The 24,160-nt window shown below is 40.0% G+C and overlaps 1 protein-coding gene across 1 annotated transcript in view; it reads left to right on the forward strand.

Annotated features, from left to right (window-relative positions):
- The window catches only part of MUC2 (mucin 2, oligomeric mucus/gel-forming), a 70,345-nt gene that overhangs the window by 15,142 nt on the left and 31,043 nt on the right, over window positions 1-24,160 (forward strand). The window contains 16 exon segments of the mRNA XM_078853442.1: window positions 2,806-2,943; window positions 8,392-8,556; window positions 9,676-9,770; window positions 10,725-10,851; window positions 11,698-11,953; window positions 13,006-13,061; window positions 13,319-13,425; window positions 13,935-14,086; window positions 14,663-14,801; window positions 15,351-15,458; window positions 15,721-15,900; window positions 17,658-17,897; window positions 19,933-20,089; window positions 21,236-21,364; window positions 22,040-22,150; window positions 23,461-23,504. Coding sequence (XP_078709568.1) covers window positions 2,806-2,943; window positions 8,392-8,556; window positions 9,676-9,770; window positions 10,725-10,851; window positions 11,698-11,953; window positions 13,006-13,061; window positions 13,319-13,425; window positions 13,935-14,086; window positions 14,663-14,801; window positions 15,351-15,458; window positions 15,721-15,900; window positions 17,658-17,897; window positions 19,933-20,089; window positions 21,236-21,364; window positions 22,040-22,150; window positions 23,461-23,504 — 2,204 coding nt within the window.

Consider the following 24,160-nt stretch of genomic DNA (forward strand, 5'->3'; position numbering starts at 1 on the left):
GGCGCATAGAAAGAGTCACATGTAGCCTTATTCCGCTAGAAAGATGTTTGCAGTGAGGCAGAATCTGTGAGGGTTGTTGTGGGAGATCAGTAAACAGAGAACAGAGGATCCTGAAGTAACCTCCCCCAAATTTGTAAATCCTTTTAGTGCTGCTTATTGTGGAGGTTTAAACAGCAGAGTCACCAGCTCCATAATCAGCACTACTTCTCAGTCACTGCCCCCTCTACGAAAAACTATTCAGTTGCATAGATAGAGGGGAGGGAGGACAGACACACATGGAAGGAGAAGTTTGTAATTGCCTGGTAGAAAGGATCCAGATCAAAGTACTCTACAGAATGAACAATATAATCTACAGGCCACATATTAAATAGCCTCACCTTAGCATATGACTCTCTCTGGGCAACATCACAGAGGCATCAGTGGGCCTAGCTCTTCCAGTTTATTTATTTTGTAGGGCTGTTCTGTTGATTTTTCCACTCAGGCTTGATAATGCTGTATTGCCTATATATAATACCTCCAAGTGTGTCAGAGCTCAGCTGTTTTTGAGTGTTTTATGAACAGCTGTCACATACTGAGAGCTGGTTTAACTTTCACCCAGTTCAGTTCCCGGGCATAAATAGCCACAGCCACAATCAGTAACAGCTATGGTTTTCAAACCTTTCCATATTGTGACACTCTTTTCCATAGTGGGACTCCTCTCCCATTTAGCAATATGGGAAGGGCAGGGTAGTTACGACTCCTGACACCTGTTTGTGACTTAGGTTGAGAATTCCAGTTCTGAGGAATATGGGTGACTGGAAAACCCTACGCTAAAAAATATATGGGTAGCTTCAAAAACAACTCTTCTTTTTGTTCTTTGGATTTGACTTCAACTCAAGCATCAATTAAGTTCAGTACTTGTATATTAAAAGCAAGGAACGTTTAATAGGGAGTTCAATTTTGGGATGCTACTTTTATTCAAGAGCTACTTCTTTTTAAGATTTACAATTGAGTAGTGCTTCCATTTGATATAATATGGCATACAATCCATTCCTACACTGATTTATGGATGTAGGACAAAATGGTGAAAGCAATCTCAGTCTCCAAACTTAAGGGCATACATCGATCACTGGGTGAGGTCCAGAAGAAATGTTCCCTGCAGTGCAATATTGCACATGACAGGGATTTAACATCTTTCCCTGAGCTAGCCAGCATGGCCAATATCGGAGAGAGGACACTGAACTAGATGGACCATTGGTCTATTCTGGTATGGCAATTCCTCTCTCTATTTGGGGCGATATCCAGGGTCTTACCATTAGTTGCTCCAGGTATCTTGTGTTAGATTGAACTGGTTTTAAAACAGGAATCTGACTGGAATAACTCGTCATTACAGTGGCAGAAACTTATGAGTCACCGTCATTCTCCTCTCAAAAGGATAGTGGGAGTTACCCCTTTGAGTCACTGTCACTGCTGTCCCTTTCATTGTACCCAGCATTCACTGTGATACCTGAGGCACCAAACCCTTAAGTAAATAGACCAGCCCACGGAGGAAGTTGGAAGAACAAGGAGATCTTCAAATAGAAACAGGAACCAATGGTAGTTAAGCAGGGGGCATCGGGAGGGAGACTCTTACTTATTGTTATACTGTTATAGGCAGAGATAGTGATTTTTCAAAAAAGCTTTTAATACAGCAGCATATAACTCAGCCCTGTGAGCCGTCATGCCACAGAGCAGCGGTGATCTGTTTGATTCCTGATCCCGCACAGTCATCATAAGTAGCTGGGTTGTTAGTATAGCAGGGGCTGGCACTATAGCTAAGCAGTCAGTGTTCTTCAGAGTAAAATAAGAGAGGTTTGTGTCACGGGTCCTGAGTTAACTGTACCTCTCATACCCTCTCCCGCTCTGGAAGGGCACCCCACTTATCTCTCAGGCATCCAGCCATCACCTTTCCTGGGGCAGGATCCCCCACAACCCGCTCCCTTCAGACGGGGGCTTAGCCTGCAGACTTCTGCAATGCACTGTGATTACCTCAGCAGATCTGACTTCAGTCCAGCACCTGCTGTTCTCTCAGTGACAGTGAGGATAGGGTTAACAGTGACCAGCCAGCCCTCATAAAGCCAAGTACTAGTTATTCAGAACAAAAGCATTTCAGAAAAAAGCATATCTTTAAAACTCTGAACAGTTTATATGTATGTCTGGCTTACCAAGCAATCACCCATCTTCCACATGGAATCCCGGGTAGGTTTTAAAGTATTTTGGGCCCTCTCACAAAGCCTGTCTCTGGACACAGATTCATGCAAGTTCTTGGATCATGTGTGAGAGAATATCTCCCAGGTCATGGCTGTCATTTTGTACAGTTTCAAGTCCTCTGCCTGTTAAGACTTTTTGAACTAGGTCAAACCAGTAGATGCTATTGCCCAGAGGGTGCAAAACTTTACAAGATTTGTTACCTGCATGGTTTCGGTCTTGGGGATTTGCATTAATTACTATCCAGTGTCTTTAGTTCCTGTGGGAAGCATCCTTTAGCTCACCCATCGAGCCAGGAATACAATCACTAACTAGCGCATAATGATACATGTAAAAGTTGATACAATAGTCTTTGAATATTCCATGTTTCCATAGCATTGGATCTGTCACAATCTGATCCTTGGTCCTCTGCCTGTTGCAGTTTTCAGGGCAGATGGTGACTCAGGCTGCTCATGTAAAGTGTTGCTTTCAGCAGGCTAGTGTTTTCCTGTCTGTGACATTTCTGGATGATAACAGAAAGAGGTGATAAAAACAAATAAAAAAAAATCAGGGAAACATGACTTTTCTTTCCTTTTCCAGCAAGCTTCTCAATTTTCCAGCCAACTTCATACCATCTCATTGTGCATACCTATTTTGGTCTCAAGCTACAAATCCAATTGGTTCCAATCATGCAGCTGTTTGTGATTGTGGATCAATCTGCCCAAGGAAAACTGCAAGGTAAGTGCCTACTTATGTCTACTTCTAAAGGAGAAAGATGCAGCCAAAATATTTACAACTGAAGTGCTGTGTGTTCTTAACATTGATGGTGAGATGTGTCTGTGACTGGCATAGCAAGAAATTGTGAGCTAATGAATCTTCCATACTAATTAAGATACTAAGGGAACTGTGTGCCTGTAAGATACTAGTATAGACTTAACAAATGAATACTTTTTGATATTTAGTGATACATATTTTTTAAAAGGCACTGGCTCTAGAGACAGAAATGCTTAGCTGGTTGAATATAGAAAGAATGAGAGCAGAATCCAAAATTTCATGAGAGAATGGCCCCACAGCTCACACATTTTACAGATGAATTATTGATACTACAGATTAAATAAACCCATCAGGCCCATGTCAATGCAGAATGGATCGCGGGAATATAGATTCATAGATTCATAGATATTTAGGTCAGAAGGGACCATTACGATCATCTAGTCTGACCTCCTGCACAACGCAGGCCACAGAATTTCACCCACCACTCCTACAAAAAAACCCCTCACACCTATATCTGTGCTATTGAAGTCCTCAAATCGTAGTTTAAAGACTTCAAGGAGCAGAGAATCCTCAAGCAAGTGACCCGTGCCCCATGCTACAGAGGAAGGCGAAAAACTTCCAGGGCCTCTTCCAATCTGCCCTGGAGGAAAATTCCTTCCCGACCCCAAATATGGCGATCAGCTAAACCCTGAGCATATGGGCAAGATTCATCAGCCAGATACTACAGAATATTCTTTCCTGGGTAACTCGGATCTCACCCCATCTAATAGCCCATCACAGGCCATTGGGCCTATTTACCATGAATATTTAATTACCAAAACCATGTTATCCCATCATACCATCTCCTCCATAAACTTATCAAGTTTTATCTTAAAGCCAGATAGATCTTTTGCCCCCACTGCTTCCCTTGGAAGGCTATTCCAAAACTTCGCTCCTCTGATGGTTAAAAACCTTCGTCTAATTTCTAGTCTAAATTTCCTAGTGGCCAGTTTATATCCATTTGTTCTTGTGTCCACATTGGTACTGAGCTTAAATAATTCCTCTCCCTCTCTGGTATTTATCCCTCTGATATATTTATAGAGAGCAATCATATCTCCCCTCAACCTTCTTTTAGTTAGGCTAAACAAGTCAAGCTCCCTGAGTGTCCTTTCATAAGACAAGTTTTCCATTCCTCGGATCATCCTAGTAGCCCTTCTCTGTACCTGTTCCAGTTTGAATGTATCCTTCTTAAATATGGGAGACCAGAACTGCACACAGTATTCCAGGTGAGGTCTCACCAGTGCCTTGTATAATGGTACTAAAACCTCCTTATCCCTACTGGTAATACCTCTCCTGATGCATCCCAAGACTGCATTAGCTTTTTTCACAGCCATATCACATTGGCGGCTCATAGTCATCCTATGATCAACCAATACTCCAAGGTCCTTTTTCTCCTCCGTTCCTTCTAATTGATGCGTCCCTAGCTTACAACTAAAATTCTTGTTATTAATCCCTAAATGCATGACCTTACACTTCTCACTATTAAATTTCATCCTATTACTATTACTCCAGTTTACAAGGTCATCCAGATCCTCCTGTAGGGTATCCCTGTCCTTCTCTAAATTGGCAATACCTCCCAGCTTTGTATCATCCACAAACTTTATTAGCACACTCCCACTTTTTGTGCCAAGGTCAGTAATAAAAAGACTAAATAAGATTGGTCCCAAAACCGATCCTTGAGGAACTCCACTGGTAACCTCCCTCCAGCCTGACAGTTCACCTTTCAGTAGGACCCGTTGTAGTCTCCCCTTTAACCAATTCCTTATCCACCTTTCAATTTTCCTATTGATCCCCATCTTATCCAATTGAGCTAATAATTCCCCATGTGGCACGGTATCAAATGCCTTACTAAAATCTAGGTAAATTAGATCCACTAAGTTTCCTTTCCTAAAAAATCTGTTACTTTCTCAAAGGAGGAGATCAGGTTGGTTTGGCACGATCTACCTTTTGTAAAACCATGTTGTATTTTGTCCCATTTACCATTGACTTCAATGTCCTTAACTACCTTCTCCTTCAAAATTTTTTCCAAGACCGTGCATACTACAGATGTCAAGCTAACAGGCCTATAATTATCTGGATCACTTTTTTTCCCTTTCTTAAAAATAGGAACTGTGTTAGCAATTCTCCAATCATACGGTACAACCCCTGAGTTTACAGATTCATTAAAAATTCTTGCTAATGGGCTTGCAATTTCTTGTGCCAATTCCTTTAATATTCTTGGATGAAGATTATCTGGGGCCCCCGATTTAGTCCCATTAAGCTGTTTGAGTTTCGCTTCTACCTCAAATATGGTAATGTCTACCTCCATATCCTCATTCCCATTTGTCATGCTACCATTATCCCTAAGATCCTCTTTAGTCTTATTAAAGACTGAGGCAAAGTATTTGTTTAGATATTGGGCCATGCCTAGATTATCCTTGACCTCCACTCCATCCTCAGTGTTTAGCAGTCCCACTTCTTCTTTCTTTGTTTTCTTCTTATTTATATGACTATAGAACCTTTTACTATTGGTTTTAATTCCCTTTGCAAGGTCCAAATCTACTTGACTTTTAGCCTGTCTCACTTTATCCCTACATGTTCTGACCTCAATAAGGTAGCTTTCCTTGCTGATCCCTCCCTTCTTCCACTCCCTATATGCTTTCTGCTTTTTCTTAATCACCTCTCTGAGATGCTTGCTCATCCAGCTTGGTCTACAACTCCTGCCTATGAATTTTTTCCCCTTATTTGGGATGCAGGCTTCCGATAGCTTCTGCAGCTTTGATTTATAATCCCAGGCCTCCTCTACCTTTAGATCCATAAATTCTTCAGTCCAATCCACTTCCCTAACTAATTTCCTTAATTCTTGAAAGTCAACCCTTTTGAAATCAAAAACGCTAGCTGCAGATTTATTTTTATTAATCCTTCCATTCAGTTTGAACTGAATTAGCTCATGATCACTTGAGCCAAGATTATCCCCTACAACCATTTCTTCTATGAGGTCCTCACTACTCACCAAAACCAAATCTAAAATGGCATCCCCTCTAGTCAGTTCAGCAACTACTTGCTGAAGGAATCCATCACCTATCGCATCTAGGAAAATCTGAGCCCTATGATTATTACTAGCACTCGTCCTCCAGTCTATATCTGGGAAGTTAAAGTCTCCCATGATCACACAGTTTCCATTAGTATTTACTTCATTAAAAACATTAAAGAGGGCTCTATCCATATCCAAATTAGATCCCGGCGGTCTATAGCACACCCCAAGCACTATCACAGGGGAGGCTCTAATAGTTTACTTCCCCAGTGTGATTTTTGCCCAGACGGACTCTGTCTTATCCATTCCATCGCTTCCTATTTCTTTACATTCTACCTCATCACCGATATACAATGCTACTCCACCACCTTTACCTTTATTTCGGTCTTTCCTAAACAGCACAGACCCTTCAATACCTGTCGTCCAGTCATGACGACTATTCCACCATGTTTCTGTTATCCCTATAATATCTGGTTTCACTTCCTGCCCCAGTAGCTCTAGTTCCTCCATTTTGTTACCTAGGCTCCTCGCATTAGTGTACAAACATCTTAATTTTTGCTGTTTGGCCTCACTCACATTCTGTACCCTATTAGGCACGGGTCATTTTACTACCAGTATAACCTATTAGACTTGTATCTACACTGCCCTTCCTCCTACCCACAGCTGTATCCTTTCTTACTTTGTTTTCTTCCCTCTCAATGCTAAAATCCAGCGTGGAGATTACCTGGACATCTCCCAACTATCTCCCCCTAATTCCTAGTTTAAAGCTCTCTTAATTAGTTGTGCCAGCCTCCATCTTAGAAGTCTATTTCCTTCCCTACTCAGATGAAGTCCATCCCGAGAGAACTGTCCTCTATCCATGAATGCCTCCCAGTGGCCATACATCCGAAAGCCCTCCTTATAGCACCACTGCCTAAGCCATCTGTTGATAGTCATAATCTTGTCACACCTTTGTTGCCCTTCTCCAGGAACAGGGAGAATCTCACTAAAGATCACCTGAGCCTCAATTTCCTTAAGCGTCTTCCGCAGCCTAGCATAGTCTCCCTTAATACTTTCCAGCGAGAATCTAGCCGTATCATTTGTTCCCACATGAAGGATAATTAGGGGATTCTTTCCCGCTCCCTTTAGAATCCTTTTCAACCTCAGGTCTACATCCCGTATCTTAGCACCTGGAAGACAGCACACTCTCCTATTCTCCGGATCAGCTCTGGTTACAGGCCTATCTATTCTTCTAAGTAAAGAGTCCCCAATCACATAGACCTGTCTTTTCCTAGTGACGGTGCTATTCTCCAGTCTATCCCCTGTTCCCTCTGGCTGCAAGTTCTTTCCATTCCTATTCTCCCTAGTAATCCTCTTCAACCCATCCTGTATCCTCCTGGGGCTCATATTTCATGTAATCTCCATTAACTCTTCCCCTTTTCCTATAGAACTAGCCGCTCTTCTCTTCTTCCTTGCCCTTCCACCTTCAGTGACTACCTGCTGAGCCCCTTCTTCATTTTCCAATTCTGCATACCTATTCTTAAGCTCTATTTCTCCTTCACTAGCCCGTCTTTTCCTCTGCCTGGTTCTTTTAGTCACATGCTTCCACTGACCACTTTCCTCACCCAGTCTCCCCTCAGAATTCCCCAGTCCTGCTCCCATCTGCAAGTCTGAGCTTTTCCCTTCAGATACCTCATGTCTTTGCTCCATAATCTGCTCAAACCCCTTCCTAAACTCTACCAGACTTTCCACCTGCATCTCCAAACCTCGGATCTTTTCCTCCATCAGCTCTATCAGAAGGTTCTTCATACAGACAATACTCTTACCAGGTGCCCCCTCCAGGATCATGTACATACCACAGCTTCCACATTCAGTCATCTTCATTGTGTCTTCCGCTACATGGGTCACTCCCACTGCTACCTCTGTATCTGTCATTGCCTTCCCACCTAAATCCTGTTAATCTGGGAAACACAAACCACACCAAAACACCACCACCCACAGCAAAAAACAAGCACCACAAGACAAACTCCCCTTTCAAACTCCCACTCAAACTCCCCTGTTTACAGCTCTGATTTGTTCAGTCTAGTTTTAAATTACTTAAGTAGCCAGTCTTTGGAAACTATTCCATAAAAGAATGTTAGGGAGAATCACCCAAAACACCGAAGACCAGTTGAAGACCACCTGCTCCAGAACTTGGATTTTTAAAGTGAGACCCCCCAAATGCCTACTTTTGTGATTGCAATTTTAATACTGAGTTGGAGGAGCCCTCTGTTTGATGTTCTGACTGTTAGTCATGTGGTAAATCATCTTTTTCCTCTTTTGTTGCTCTTTTAGAAGAAAAATGAATAATAATTTTTAAAAAACACATTTTTTCTCAACAGGTCTTTGTGGGAATTTCAATGGCATAGAATGTGATGATTTTAAAACAGCTGGTGGGCTGGTAGAAGCTACAGGATCTGCTTTTGCTAACACTTGGAAAGCACAAGCCACCTGTAAAGACCAAGTGGATAATTTGGAAGACCCTTGTGTTCTCAGCTTTGAAAGCGGTAGGAATACTACATTTTCATAGATCCTCTTTCCTCCAATTCTATATCTCATACACAGTCAAATAGCAGTTTCAGAATAATAATCTTTATTTAGAAGGCTGACAAGTTAATAATGTGTGTGCTTGTCTGATGTACTGTGGGCTTGCACATGCCAGCTAACAGGTGCTTCTCCTTTGGAGTAATTGATTGTCCTATGGTTAAGGCATGCAACTGGGCTGCGGAAGACCCAAGGTCAAGTCCTTGCTCTGCCTGGTTCAGATGGTAATAAATACAAAATAAGGCTGTTATTTCAAAATTCCATTAATCATTTATGGGACCCTGGAGAATTTACGTGGTAATGTGTCAGATTCTTAATCTGAGGGTCTAGTGTTCAGTTTTCTGTTCAGGCAGTAGGTTTTGATCCAATGGCTGGAAGTTGAAGCTAGACAAATTCATACTGGAAATAAGAATTTTTTTTAACAGTGAGAGCAATTAACCACTGGAACAATTTACCAAGGCTCCTGGTAGATTCTCTATCACTGACAATTTTAAAAGCAATATTAGATTCTTTTCTAAAAGATCTGCTCTAGGAATTATTTTGGGGACATTTTATGGTCTGTGTTATACAGGAGGTCAGATTAGATTATCATAATGGCCTCTTCTGGCCTTTGAATCTGTGACTCTATAAAAGAGATGAACAGTTCAGAGGGAAATTGCAGGGGTAACCCTGTGTTGAAAGACATAGAAGAAAAGTCGTTAATATATTAAAATATATGTCTGGAGTAGTGGTGCACCTTTCTTAGCATTATTGCTTCTTTTTATGTTCAGCTTGGATTTGTGATCCTCTGATCATGGGTTCTCAAACAATTGGAGGCTAGAGGAAGACAATCCTGTGCAGGCAGACTACATTAATAGGATATGATTTCCACTTTGTGTTTGCCACTAGGTATTTGAGTCAGAGACTGTGGGCCAAATTTATAGTGGTTCTGTGCAATCTCTCCACTCCCAGAAAAGTTTAGGGTTCTCATTTTTATCATTTTGTTGCTTGGGTCAGATTATTTTGCATATTGTAATGTGACAGTATGGTGAAACAGGGTATGATGCAAGGAAAATAATTCATTCTCTCCGCTTTTGTTACAGAAAATTATGCTGAATATTGGTGTTCCTTTCTGAAAAATTCAGAATCTCCTTTTGCCAGATGTCACTCAGTCATTGATCCTGTGGAATATTATAAGGTGTGGATTTTATACTATACTGACACCTTCTGGCATTGGTCTAATACGTGTCTTACCATATTCATATGTTCAAGGGATTATTGAAACTTGGCCATAAGAATTGGTTCAAATTTTGTAATGATTACCTGTCCAATGGCATTGAGTGCATCCCTGATCTCCTACAATAGGCTTTCTCATAGAATGCTAATTTAGAAGATGGAAATCATTGTGCTTTTTTGGGGGGTGGAGCTTGTGTGTGGTGAAAGGGCACTCATTTTCATATGAGAATTCAAGAGAGGCAGGAATACTGAGCCATGACAGTCACATGTTAAGCCAGCCCTTAACCATTCATCTATTTTGTGGTTTAATAAAGAATAAATTGAGTTTACTTGATCGGGAGATAAACAACAACCCATTTATGTGTCATTTTATTCCTGGTCTGTTTCCCTCTGTTTTCAATTCTGTTGAGGAGGGATAAACAAACCAATCTGGGGAGAAAAGAAAGAACCCCCTCACTTTTACAATTCAGTCTGAGCTGAACATTTGTGAAGATCTTAACCCATTCAGCTAATTTATTTGCTTTTATTATTTTTAATTTCTGTGGGCTTGCACATTTCCGAGTTGTGACTGATCAGGAATTAAAAGTATCAAAGTTCCCTTAAAAAAGGCTGCTGTGAGGAAGCTGGCTAAACACTGGACTTTCAAAAGGTTTGGCTGTTCAGACAAGGGCTGGCGAACTATCCACATTTTTCATGCTTAATCAAACACACCCTGAGCCTTTTGGGGTTGGTCCCTCAGCTCTCTGCTCATCTGCTGTGCTCTCTGATTCTGGGAGTGAATGAAAGCCACATGGGAAAGAAAGTACTGGGTGTTCTACAGTTACTGTACTGGAGCCCCAGTTTTCACAGTCTTCCTTTTATGGTTCTAATCCTCCTCCTGCAGGCTTGTTAACAATCTGCTTCTTATTTGTCTCAGAGATGTAAATATGACACCTGCAGCTGTAAGAACAGTGAAGAATGCTTGTGTGGGGCCCTATCCTCTTACGCAAGGGCCTGTGCCTTCAAAGGAATCATGCTCGGGGGCTGGAGACAAACTATCTGCAGTAAGTGATGACACTGTAATCCCCTTGAAACCAGTCATAGGAATGGACGGAGTGCACCTGACTACAGTTACATTAACCTCGGTGTTAAGAGTTTAGAGGTGCCTTGGAGATGCCCAATACAATTTAAGGGGACAGTGTCAAGAATTTTGAATGGTTAAAGCTGTATTCTTTAAATGTCCTTCATTTATAGGACCACTTCATGAACGGGGGAGTAATTATTTTCCCTATCGTCTTCTCCTCTACCACTTCACAAACACTAATCTGTCTTTTCTTTGTCCAGTGGAATATAAGCCGTCATGGCTCTTCCATTTTATTTATTTTCTTGGGTGTGGACCAGCATTATCAATGGTACCATCAACACTGGGAACTGGGCTTTGGTAAACTGCGCTTCTGTTGGAGGGTTATAGGGCTATGAAGCAACAGAGAAAAAGATATTATTATTAGAAAGCAAATTCCAATAGCAAAAGATCCATTAACTAAAGGGAAAAGGAAAAGAAATAACGCTACATGTATTTAATGGATCTTTTCATTGCTTCCTCTATATACTCAACTCCCATTTATAATAAAAGAAATTATGCCTGTTCGTTAAAGGAAGAATATACCCTTTAGAGTAGAAATAGTATTACTTCCTAGGTGGTAATTTGGAAGGTAGGACAAAGTGAAGGCAACACTATTTATTAATTGCCATAATTTATTCTATCATACAATGGGAGGGAGTCCCTTCATTTTTCCTATTACATACTGCATGGGCAGAGATCAGAAAGAAAGATTTAAATTCTATAATGCCCAGTCAGGGTTTTTTTATTTGCCAGTATAGCAACCATTGGTCTTTTCCCCCCTCTCCAGACAAAGAAGTGTCCTCTTGCCCAGCATCCCAGGTCTTTCGTTACAATCTGACCACATGTCAACATACCTGTCGCTCCCTTGCTGATGGCGAAAAGCACTGCTTGGAGGGCTTCATTCCCATTGATGGCTGTGGCTGCCCTGATAACACCTATATGAATGAGAAGGGTAACTGTGTGCCCATCTCCCATTGTACATGCTACTATAAAGGGTCATACCTGGAACCTGGGGATGTCATCGTGAAACAAGAAGAACGCTGGTAGGTTATTTTATGGCTTGTCATTTGTGGACTGTGGAGGTGAAAGCCCCCACTTCTTATCTTTGCTTATATATTGATATCTATGGTGATACCGTGTAGATAAAAGGTATATATTACCTGCCACCACCGTAGCAGAACAAAACGTCATACTGCTGTGACTTAACTTATTAATATGTATGGCATATCTCTTTATTTATGAGGTGTGTGGTGGCCTCTTGTGGTAACCCTGGACCTGATCCTGCACCACTTAAGCCAATGGGAGTTTTGCTAGGCAATGGGGAAAAGAAGCTACATGAGCAATTAGCAGGTTTCTCACTGAAAACAGATTATTCCATTTCACTTTGCATTGTAACAGTTACTAATTGATACCCATTTAATCAAGATGATGAGTTCCAAAACCAACATGCAGGCTCCCAGAAGCAATAGTCTTTTGCATGAACTCTAGTGACTCATGCTGTGAATGGTAAAATATTTCCTTGCCTTTCAAGGAGGAGAGAACTAGGAGATAAGAGTACAGGCCAATGAGGTTATTGCATTTGACTGGAATTGGCATAAAATGGTGATATGTATTTTCATGTATTTATTGGAGGCTAAGGACATGCTCTGAAAGGGTATGACTATGTATTCCCTTGATTGCTAAAAAGTACAATTTTGAGGATTTGCAGGATAATTTGTGGCCATTCTTTGAAAATCATGAATTTACCATCTGTTTATAATGTAACATTCAAAAGTTCTGCAAAACTTTTCCCCAGCTCACTGTGAAATCTCTATTGAAATCATGTGGGACTTCTTCCCCAAGGCGCATATTTCACAAAGGCCACTGCTAAATATTATTCCACTAATAGATCATTATTAATGGGTTCATTATTACTTTATCACCTAAGAACATACCACAGCAATAGGGAATTTTTGACGGTCCAAAAGAATAATTGTCTGGCAGAAGTAATAATCTCATTTGTTCATTTATGCCTCTGCAAATTGTTCTCAGATGTTCATCATTTGAAAACATTAGGCTTACGTTCTATGAATTTCTATCTTCTCACCCTTTGTAGTGTTTGCCGAAATGCAGTTCTCCATTGCACTCAAGTGAAGATAATAAATGACAGTAAGTGAAATGCTTTAGAGAGAAATATCTCAGTTTCTCATTTGAATTCTTCACTTGTTTCTTTTTCCCTTCTGTGAAACAGTCACCACCTTTCACTTTGCTTTTGGCCAAGGATTTTACCTTGTATTAGAAACGATGTTTACATTTATTATTTTTAAGGGGTACACACTGCTGTTTCTGTCTCAGTATCGAATACCTTCCTATTTCTTTTCTGTTCCCTTGATCTTCAGAGTTCACCCATCTAACATGGTATCTTTGTTTTACAGAGTGTCCATCCCCCAAGATTCACTTTGATTGCAGCAGCGTCAAGTCTTGGTCTTCACAAACCCCTCTGCAGCTAAGCTGTCATACACTGGATACTGACTATGTACGTTTTCATTTTACCTCTGATTATGGCATGGCTTCTTCTTTCCCCTAGTCCCTGAATGAAGCAGTGCAAATCTGACTAACATGATCTTTTAGTCTTTTCTCTCTTCTTTCCTTTTATTTCCATCCTTTCTTTTCTTTCATCATTTTTGTTCTAGTTCTCCACTACTTTTTGCCATCCTTTCTCTTTTCACTGATTTGTCTTCTCTTTTCTCAGTAGGAAAATCATGGGTTGGATGGATAGACATTTTGTTCACAATGCAGCACATTAGTTTTCCGTGTAGAACAAAAGTAAGATAGTCTGAACTTAATGTCTCTGTAAAATATGAAGGAAATTCTCAGGCACTCAGATACTAGAGAGATGAGACCAATAGAATTAAATAAATAAAAATGGCTGAGTTATAAACCAGGGAATGAAGCACATGGGATGAATGTTTGTAGAAGAAGTGGGATAACAGAGAAGTCGTGTTTTCTTATACAATAATATAATTTTTGTCTTATCTTCTTTAGTTCCAGACAGAGTGTGTCTCAGGATGCGTGTGTCCTCATGGACTGATTGATGATGGCAGAGGGGGCTGTGTCAAGGAGAAGGACTGTCCATGTATTCATAACAAGGAGTTTTATTCTCCTGGAGAGGACGTAAAAGTGGGCTGCAACAAATGGTAAGATGCTGTAAAGGTCTCTTCTTTCCTTTTGATGTATATTTCTTGTAGTAAATGAATAGTAATGAAATGGTTTAAATACCACTGTGATGAGCAGGATATAGGTATACAAGCCTTGATTCTCAGTTCCACTCTGGTTTCTTTGTGATCTCGGATGACTCCCTTTGTGTAAATTTAGGTAATACTACAAACATTAAGGTAATTATCTCTGTTTATCTCAGGCAAAACTGACAAGTTTTTAGGGTGATCACTGTAACTGAGCTCAGAATCCATCTCTCTGCCAAGGGCATCTCTGATTGGGCAGTAGTGTAAGTTTTGGGTAGTGTTGATGCGGGAACAAAAAAGGAAGCTGTGCAGAGCTAACAACCATGCTATAAATTTGTCAGTGGGCCCATTCCATGTGGGGACTGTTGATGAGATGGTGTCTTATAATACCCTGTAACATAATATTATGCATGTGATGGATTCCTTGTGTCAGCCAGCTATGTGATTTATCCTGCAGCTTCCAAAGCAGCATACATCAGCATTCCGACTTCACTTTTCAGATTTCATCCAACTCTTTTATTCTTTCCCTAGTACCTGCCAAAAAGGAAGATGGACCTGCACCAATCATGTGTGCTATGGGACTTGTACTATATATGGAAGTGGCCATTATATCAGCTTTGATGGAAAATACTATGACTTTGATGGACACTGTGAATATGTGGCTGCCCAGGTAATGTCCAATGGGAGCAGTGAGCAGACAAAACTTCTAAAAAGAATGAAAAGTTTCACAACAACATAGCTATCAGTTTGGTTCTTGGACCACCTCTCTTAGACCCTTTTTCTTTAAGATCACTGTTTCTGTGATGACTGCAACTTCTGCCAAGTTAAATTCCATATTTGCAACAAATCCCAGCTGTGCAAGGAAATTAATGGCCCTTGAGTGAACATTTCTTCTGCTGATGTTGTTGCAGATTGTACACAACTGGGCTAGCTCAACAATGAAAGTTGTCAGCTCAATGCTACTCCAAAACAAATGGCTGATTCTGAAATTGGAAAACAAATATCATCCATATATTTAGGGACATAAAATATTGTTTAATTCAATTGTCCCACTTCTTTCCCAGTATTTGGTAAACATAGAGTTAAATGGCACGCAGGGGTGTGTGTGTGTGTGTGTGTAATGGAATTTGAAGAATAATTTTAAATTATTTTAGATTGAAATCAAAATAAATAATATGGTTCCTTTCATTGACTTGTTTCTTTTTTCCACTCTCAACAGGATTATTGTGGCGAGGATCCCAGAGGTTCGCTTAGTATTGTCACAGTGAATGTTCCATGTGGAACCACCGGAGTCACTTGCTCAAAGGCTATTAAAATATTTCTAGGGGTGAGTGGTGGCTGTGGATGGGTTCAGCCCTAGAATGCAGCTGATCAAAACTGCCCTTTGCTTGTAGTCATGTGCCTTGAAACTGAAGGTTGGTATAGCTCCATTAAAGTGAATGGAACTATGGTGATTTCCACTTGCTAAGGATTTAGGCTGTGGTTTGGCAGTCTTAGCTTCACAATGAAGTCCATCAGCATCATCATTCCAATAGCTTGCCTCACTATAAAGCCAGTGCTGTTATATCCCTTCTCTTTCTGTCCTTCAGAAAACCGAACTGAAGTTGGAGGAGAAGCAGTATGTAGAAATTCAGCGAGATGTTGGCGAACATGTACGATATTGGAATCGTACAGTGGGGCTCTATCTTGTTATTGAGGCCAGCAATGGTGTGATGCTCATCTGGGATAAGAAGACTACTATTTTCATAAAGCTGACTCCTAATTATAAGGTGAGCAACTCCAGTCCTTTTTTCTAAAATATTAGGGAATCTGCTGATATGGTTATGAATAGTTGAATGCAGGTAAATATGGATGATGTTTTATTGTTACTCTTAATAGTGTCCCTAAATCTTGTTTATGTTGATGATTCATATATATCTTGCATTATCCATGATGGCGGGTGCCATTGTCTGTTGCTTCTTATGGTATGATCCAGTGCAACAATACCAGTGGGTGTATTGTGTACTATTGCAATATGGATGAGCAGTCCCCTGTGGTTTTCCAGTAGTTGTAAACATTAATGCTCTAATACAAATCCCACTGAAGTTCATTAAAATATTCTTGTTGACTTTTATGAGTTTTTGGATCAGGCCCCAAAAGAATAAACTCTTGGGACCCCAGACATAATTTTTCTCATCATTATAGACCAAAACTTTGCTCTATATTGTAAAGTAAGGGAAAAACAGAACAGGGGCCCTATTTTCCAGACAGTGAGCTATATTGCTAGGCTTGAGCTCTCAAGCAGTGGTAGAGGCCAACTTATATTTGGAGGCATTTCACTATTAAATCACAAGTTATTCATTATACATAATAGTATAGCGTACGTGCGTATTTTATATATGTATGACCCTTAGTACCAAAGAAATGGCTAAAACATTGTAATTCCCCAATAGAAGACAGAACAAAAATTCACAAGATTGCCACAGAATAACTCCAGCTCTCAAATAATAATGCAACGTATTTTACCTTGGGGAAATGCAGCTGTGGTTCAAGTAGTGCAAAGTGTGGCAACATCTCACAGCCTCTGTGTAAGGGACCTGTCTGAAAAGAAACTAAAAGTCCTTTATTGATGAAACGCTTCCAACCCGGACATCTTCCCTTATAAAGCATTTGACTTATTTAGCAAGAGACTCAAGCAGCCCTTTGTAGTGTTGGGGGCTGTGCACACATTTTAGGACCCCACACTTGTGTCCATTTATGACACTGCTTAGTTTGTTTTCCTAAGAGGGTAAATGTTTTCATGACACTTTGCTGGAAACCTTGAAATAGCTTGAGTAGGGTTAAAAAAATGGAGGGAGAAGAAAAAGAGAGGCAAAAGATTCCTAGTTTTTATTGCAAACACGTCCTTGACTAGAAGGATGCCAGCCAATCAAAACCCACTGAAGCCACTGTACTGACTTTTAAGTTTTATTCAAGGATGCTTTATTTCTTCCTTATTCCGTCTTACTCTTTGCAAATGATGGAAATCTGCCTTAAAGATGATCAGCCAACTCTTCACAGTTAACATTGAATAGACTTAGGGCTAAATTTGCAGTGCATTGTGTAAGGGAAAATGTAGTCATGTGACTCCTATTTATATTAATAGGAATCATGCAGCTAAGTTGCTGCATACCACAATGCACTGTAAAGAGGTGGCTTGTTGTCAGGTGAGAGAAGTGTAGCCACTGTTTGGATCCCTATAAATTGAATGGGAGGCTGCAAAGAAATATAGATATAGTTACTAGATACTGTATGTAGCAGAAAGGGAAGACACAGGTTCTTTGCCTGGGCTATCGGTAGCTTGCTAACCAGGGAGATAAACACACAAAAATAAGTTTAACTTATACACATGATTTTGAAGTAAATATGAAAATAAGTAAGATACAGAGAGAAATTGTTCCCTCACTTTGTATCTTTATTTTGGTTCTAACTCTACTGGTGTTCACTTACTGGGCAAACTGAAAATCTGATGACATGTTCTGAAATCAAACAACTTTTGCTTTTTCAGGGCAAAATCTGTGGTTTGTGTGGCAACTTTGATGACAAGTCCAACAATGACTTCACAACAAGGAGCGGGCTGCTGGTGACCAATCCTCTGGAGTTTGGTAATTCTTGGAAACTGTCTGGCTCCTGCCCTGATGTGGTGGAAGAGATCCTGCCCTGCAATCTGAAACCTCACCGCAAGTCCTGGGCAGAGAAGGAGTGCAGCATCATCCGGAGTGAAGTCTTTAAAGTTTGTCATGCCAAGGTTAGTAGAGAGGCCGGTGGCTACTACCTACAAGTGAACCTCTGTGCAAGAAGACGGAGGAAGGCTGAATTTGCACAGCTGAGTGAGGGAACAGTGAATCATAGTAGCCTCAGAAGTTAGAAACTGGAAAGTTTCTCAGTAAGGATCTCAATAAGTTTGAGATCATCAGGTTCATCCCCCTGATAAGAAGAGGTACTACACTTGCAAGTTAGATGTTCAGGCATCCGCTATTCCTTGGGATAGTCAAACCAGGGATTTGGTATGTTTTCATAGATTGGACTGAAGCATCCATTTGTTCTAGTTTGGGAGAAATTCCCTGCCGTGGTATTGTTTGTGAGCCACACAGAAGTAACACTCTGTTTACATATAGAATGGAGGTTCTTTTCTAGTGTGCAGACTGGGATCCCTATCCAGTATGTCACTGGGTTTTTATGGATCCTCCCCCTCTCCAATCACAGATGGTGGTTCTGACTGTGGACAGACTTTAGATGTTTCCATCTGTTGCATTGCACTCTCCTTGTTTTAAGTGATAATTGGTATCAATCAGCTCATAGTTTAAGCATGCTTACATCACCCTATCTCATATTAAAATGCATCCAAACCATAATAACAAAACACAGTGTTATAGGCTCAAGGTATACATAGTGTTATGTAATTTATCTAAGCCATGACCCTCAATTGAAGTGTAATAATAATTTAATAATAATAATAGTTTGCACTTAACAGAGTTTTTCAAAGTGCTTTACATGCATTATAAGTATAGGAAGGAGGACAAAGAGTTGTGATTCCTGTTGTTCTAGCATATGCTTTTATGCCCCTTTCAGTGGGGGCATAAAACCCAGTCTGGGTTCTCCCTCTGATCATCCAAAGTGGAAAAAAAGCATTTGCTAATGTATGACAGGATGCACCAACACTAGGCAGGTATAGAACTGTCTCTGCTTCTTCTCTGATACCAGATGGTATGTCTGGCAGATGTACACCACCTGGCTGGTTAACTAACTGAAGAGAAAATTTCATTAACTTCAATCAAATTTTCTTTTAGATCAGCAGTAGTATCAGCAGCCATAAAGTACAGTAGATTGAAGAAGGTGATACAGTTAGCAGATTAATTCACTTTAAAGAAGAAGAAGAAGAGAACCTGAGTGAGGTACTTATGGCACCCTGAAGAGTGTCCAAGTTAGATGCTTGTAAAAGGAGGCTAATTTAAGTGCAGGGATTTTTTTTTTGAAAGCTGAAGTATACTATCCTAATAGCAGATAGGTTTAGAAGGGAGGCTTAACAAAATTGTTTTCAGAATGTGGTTATGGTTAGAAGAGCAGTTGTAAAAATAACCTCAAATTGTCTTATTTTTATTCTCCATCAGCAACTCCCCTGTCCAAATAGGTTTCAGAGTAGCAGCCGTGTTAGTCTGTATTCGCAAAAAGAAAAGGAGTACTAGTAGCACCTTAGAGACTAACCTATTTATTTGAGCATAAGCTTTCGTGAGCTAGTGAGCTGTAGCTCATGAAAGCTTATGCTCAAATAAATTGGTTAGTCTCTAAGGTGCCACTTGTACTCCTTTTCTTCCTGTCCAAATAGTTCAGTTTGCCAGTCAAACCACATTTTTTCTAATCACCAGTTTTGTAAATTCAATAAAGTGTTTCTTTCTACTTTGTGCATCATATTTATTGATAAAGAGTCTGGATTCAGAACTCAGCGGATAATTGTGTTGATAATGCAGGACACAGAATAGAATAAAATTTTGCTTTGACATTGGTACAGTGGTCCTGTGCTGGGAGTAATAATTTTTTTTGTCATTAAACTAAAATGATGCCCATCAGAAGATATGGTCAATGCACAAGACACTTCTTTTAGTTACCTTTTTCCCCATAACCACATTAGAAGAAATTAAGATAATGTAATGGAAATTAACCTAGCTCAGATCTGCTACCTGACAGACAGTAAGCAACTTCTGGTCTAAAGGATTTCCATCTGAGATTCCAAATTGGAAAGATAGCTCTGGTGTTAACAGCTGCCCCATGTGTTTCCCCCACAGGTGGACCCAGCTCCGTTCTATGACAATTGTGTTCATGATGCCTGCTCCTGTGACAGTGGTGGAGACTGTGAGTGCTTCTGTTCCGCAGTTGCTGCTTATGCCCAAGAGTGCATTAAGGCTGAAGCTTGTGTCTTCTGGAGAACTCCTGATATATGCCGTGAGTAACCTTCAAATATTCCCCACTGAGTACAACTGGACCTATCAGAACGATATCACAAAGTTTTAATCACTGCAGCAGTGTGTTGACACAGGATTGTATGCTATGGCACACAGTGGAAAGGGTTCATCATCTCAGTATAAGCAGCTGCCCATTATTGTAACAATGACTTCAGTGTATTTAAATTGTCACTATGGGTTGACCCTTAAATGACATTTCAAATGATCCTTCCCATTCTGTGTGCCAACTGGTGGACTGACCTTCCCAGCATATTTATCTAGTTGGCAAAATCTCCCACCCAGAATTGTTACTGGTATTTTTTTTACATTTTGTGTATAGCACAGTCACCTGTGACTAGTCCCCCTAGGCCAAACTGTGTTTAAGTTATACTCATAAAATCCCACTGACTTCATTTTAGGCTGTTGTATGTGCCTCTTGCATATAGCTACTGACACCAAAAGTCAGCTTGGGATGGTGATCATACTAAATGAGTTACGGGTAACACTTCCACCGATCCAACCAGTAGGAGCAGTAACTAAGCTTTTCACAGTGTGGACTTGTTCTTACACACAGTACATCACTTCTCAACTCAGAAATCTTGCAAATTTTATTTTGCAGCCATGTGGTCACACTGGTTCATAGGCCATATGGTTTGAGGAATTTGGTTTTGAATGCGTTAAGCTTTCCCCCATAAAGGTTCAGGTTTGAAGAGTTTGTGCATGTCCATGTGGGTTTACTGGAGGAACACCATGTGACTACTCCATTTGATATATCTGGGCAAAACTGATTTCAGCCTATACACACCATCAGCCCTAAGAGTTTGCAGATGTCCAGAGAAGTAAAAAAAAAAAAAATCACAACACTTCAACAGACAGCTTGAATTCAAAATTGATTCTGAGCAGTTGTGTGATTTCAATCAAACATTTGTTTCCTGCAACAGTGGTGTTAAACGTGAAGGTGCTGAAATCCAGAGTTTCATGTGTTCTGTATCCAGGTTGAGTAGGAAAAAAAAATCCAGGTCCCATGTGTCAAGGGAAATATTGCTGCTGGTGCACCGTGTAGGGTCATTTGGCTGGCATGGTTAGAGGTGGGAATGGGATTCTGTTCTGTCGGCTGTTTTTTTGATCAGTTTCTGTTTTCTATCAGCAATATTTTGTGATTACTACAACCCTCGTAATGAGTGCGAATGGCACTACGAGCCTTGTGGCCGTCAAATTCTGACCTGCAGGATCATTAACAATGTCAGCACCAACTTCTCATTGCCATATCTGGAAGGTAAGAAACTCCTAATTGTTTTTGTATAACATATCATGAAGGTTTAGTTGAAATGTTACTTGATGGAGTTGGAGCTATTAGCTAATGAGATCTATTGATTTCCTGGCCATTCCTAAATCTATAATCATACACAAGCATTTGGTATGGTGTAACATACTGTTTACTGACATCAATGGGATGATACTCACATGTTAAGCACGTGCAGTATATTCCTGAATTGTAGTATAAGATTTATCCACCATCCCCATTGGCCAATACCTTTTTAAGAGTACCTCAAGGGGGAGAAAAGATTTTTACTGTGGTAAAGAAAAGTAGAATTTTATTGCTTAATTATTTCTTTTAAACTTTTTATTTATTTTTGCTGTGTCAGCTACACATTGCTGTAACTGAGATACTGCAGTATCTCAGTATCCTTGCAAAAAGAAATAACTAATATCTCAGACATTGTAGTGCTGGTAAATATTGGCTTCTTAATGGATGGATCAATGGGAAATATTCAGGATTTACAGTGAATAACTCACCACTTTTTGGAAGTGCTCATCATCCAGGGCCTGATCTAGAATCAGTAGTCTTTTCATACTTCATTGGGCCTTAGATCAGGCCCCCCGTGAGAATGTAATCACTAAGTTAACAGTTTTTATTAATATTACAAAATGGACCATTTGTGGTCAACAGGTTGCTACCCCAGATGCCCTGAAAAAGCGCCCATTTTTGATGAAGACCACTACAGATGTGTACCTGAAGAGGAATGTGGCTGTTATGACGAAAATGGCATTCGTTATAAACCTGGCGAAGAAATATACCCCCAAAAACATTGTCAGAGATGGTATGTGGAAATTCAAAACTGATGGAGCAATGCATATATGTGGAAATTCAAAACTGATGTAAGCAATGCTGAAGCATATGCTTACATCCCATTGACTTCAATGGGACTTCAGCACATGCTTAACTGCTGTTGTGAACAGACCATGCTGTCGTGTTCTTCTGAATGAAGGCTGTAATATTACAGATTACCTGCAAGAACCTCTGTGTGAATTGGCCCTTCTCCATATAAATGCTGATTTACCCCAGATGAAGATCTTGCCTTATAGAAATAGTGGGTGAGGGGAACACCATAGTTACAATACAGTTGGATTTCAAAGGAATGCCATCTATTTCTACTCACATTTCTCTCTGTGCATTTTTTTACCTGCAATTGTTAGAAGTAATTCCACAGATTGCTATAACTGGGAGAGACTAGAGAAATAAAAGTACCTAGATTTTTTGAATTTATTCACATTGTGAATTTAACAGGATATTGTGTATAGTCATTTTCAATTATTCACTAAAGTCAGTTGCACCTGTTGTTCCTGTATGTCTTTCACGTCTGTCTCTGCAACAGCGGAGGAGAGATTTTTTTAAAAATAGGAACATGTGGCTGTAAAACTTCAAAAATTGACAGGAAAACTCAGAGGCAGATGTAGTGCCTAAAACTATTTTAAACTCATGTTTTGAAATTGACTATTTCATGTTGATAATGTCCCATTAATATATCTTTTGATAATGGCATTAAATATTACTTTTAATATGTCATATCTGGAAATTACACCTAGCGCAGCCCTTACGCTGTTCTACATTTTGCCAGATAGAACCAGCTGGGGGATCACTGGAGCACAAATGTCTCTGGCCATGTTCCCTCACACCCTCAGCCCTCCTCAGTATACCCCTGATCAGTAATTTGTCGAGATATAAGGATCTGTGCAGCAGAGATGGAGCAAAATGGTTTAAGGGAGCAGTGGCTGTTAGTCATATTATATTTTCCCTGCTCCTGATGGAGGGTAATTAATTATATCAAGGAAGAGTGTTTGGAGGAAGGAAAGCCGGTGGTTGTATCGGGAGGAAATAGCAATTCTCAATATTGGAGCAAACAACTGCCAAAGAAATATCCAGTCTCATGAGGTGAAGTTTGAGTGATAAAGTTGTTTTTAAGTTTTTAGACTCCTAGCCCCTGCAAATAGTGTGCTATAAATTAATTGCAGGGATTCATGAGAAATTACTGCAGGGGCTGCTGTTGGTTTGCAAAAATGTTCATTTTGACTGAATTTTTTTTCTTTTAGTGTCTGCATCTCAACAGGAAATATTGTGTGCAAACCTGTCCCAGGTAAATTGCATTTTATTCTTTTTGCAAACTGGAAAGGGAAAGAAAAGGTATGCCACGTATCTCTTCCATCTGTCTCCATGGGAGATTTAGTAATGATTTTGAATGATTCTTTGCAGCTCTAGCCAGGATTGCACAAAAGAAAAATTGGGTAACACTTTGTAACCTCACAGTCATCACTCACACATCTAAGGATATGACAAAAAAGTGAAGGCTGATTTAAGATCAAAGTGTAACAACTGCCCCTTTCTTTTGGTGTTGTTAGAACAATGCCCCTTCCCCAATATCCTAGGGTTAGGGTTAAGGTTAGGGTTAGGGTTAAAATATTAATTTTCAGCTCAAGCCACTTAGCCCTCAAGAACATGTGGTATTTTATAACAGATTCATTATGTTAGATCTGCTACTGTATTAGGAAGTATTTTTGTAACCCTGCTTCTAAATGAAATTACTATTCTTGCTAATTAGTTTATGTACCTCACCTACATAGGGCTTTATTAGATATATCTTAGCTTCCTCCTAAATGCAAATATAAATTAATGAGGGTTGCATAGTTTAGCTTCAGGTATAGCTCTTAGAGGTGCACCTCTCACACACTCAAAAATATCAGATTTACCTTAGGCACTTTCATAAATGTCTTGGCATGTTGTTGCTCTTGATCA

The sequence above is a fragment of the Lepidochelys kempii genome, chromosome 6, assembly GCF_965140285.1.
Source record: "Lepidochelys kempii isolate rLepKem1 chromosome 6, rLepKem1.hap1, whole genome shotgun sequence".
Lineage (NCBI taxonomy): Eukaryota > Metazoa > Chordata > Testudines > Cheloniidae > Lepidochelys > Lepidochelys kempii.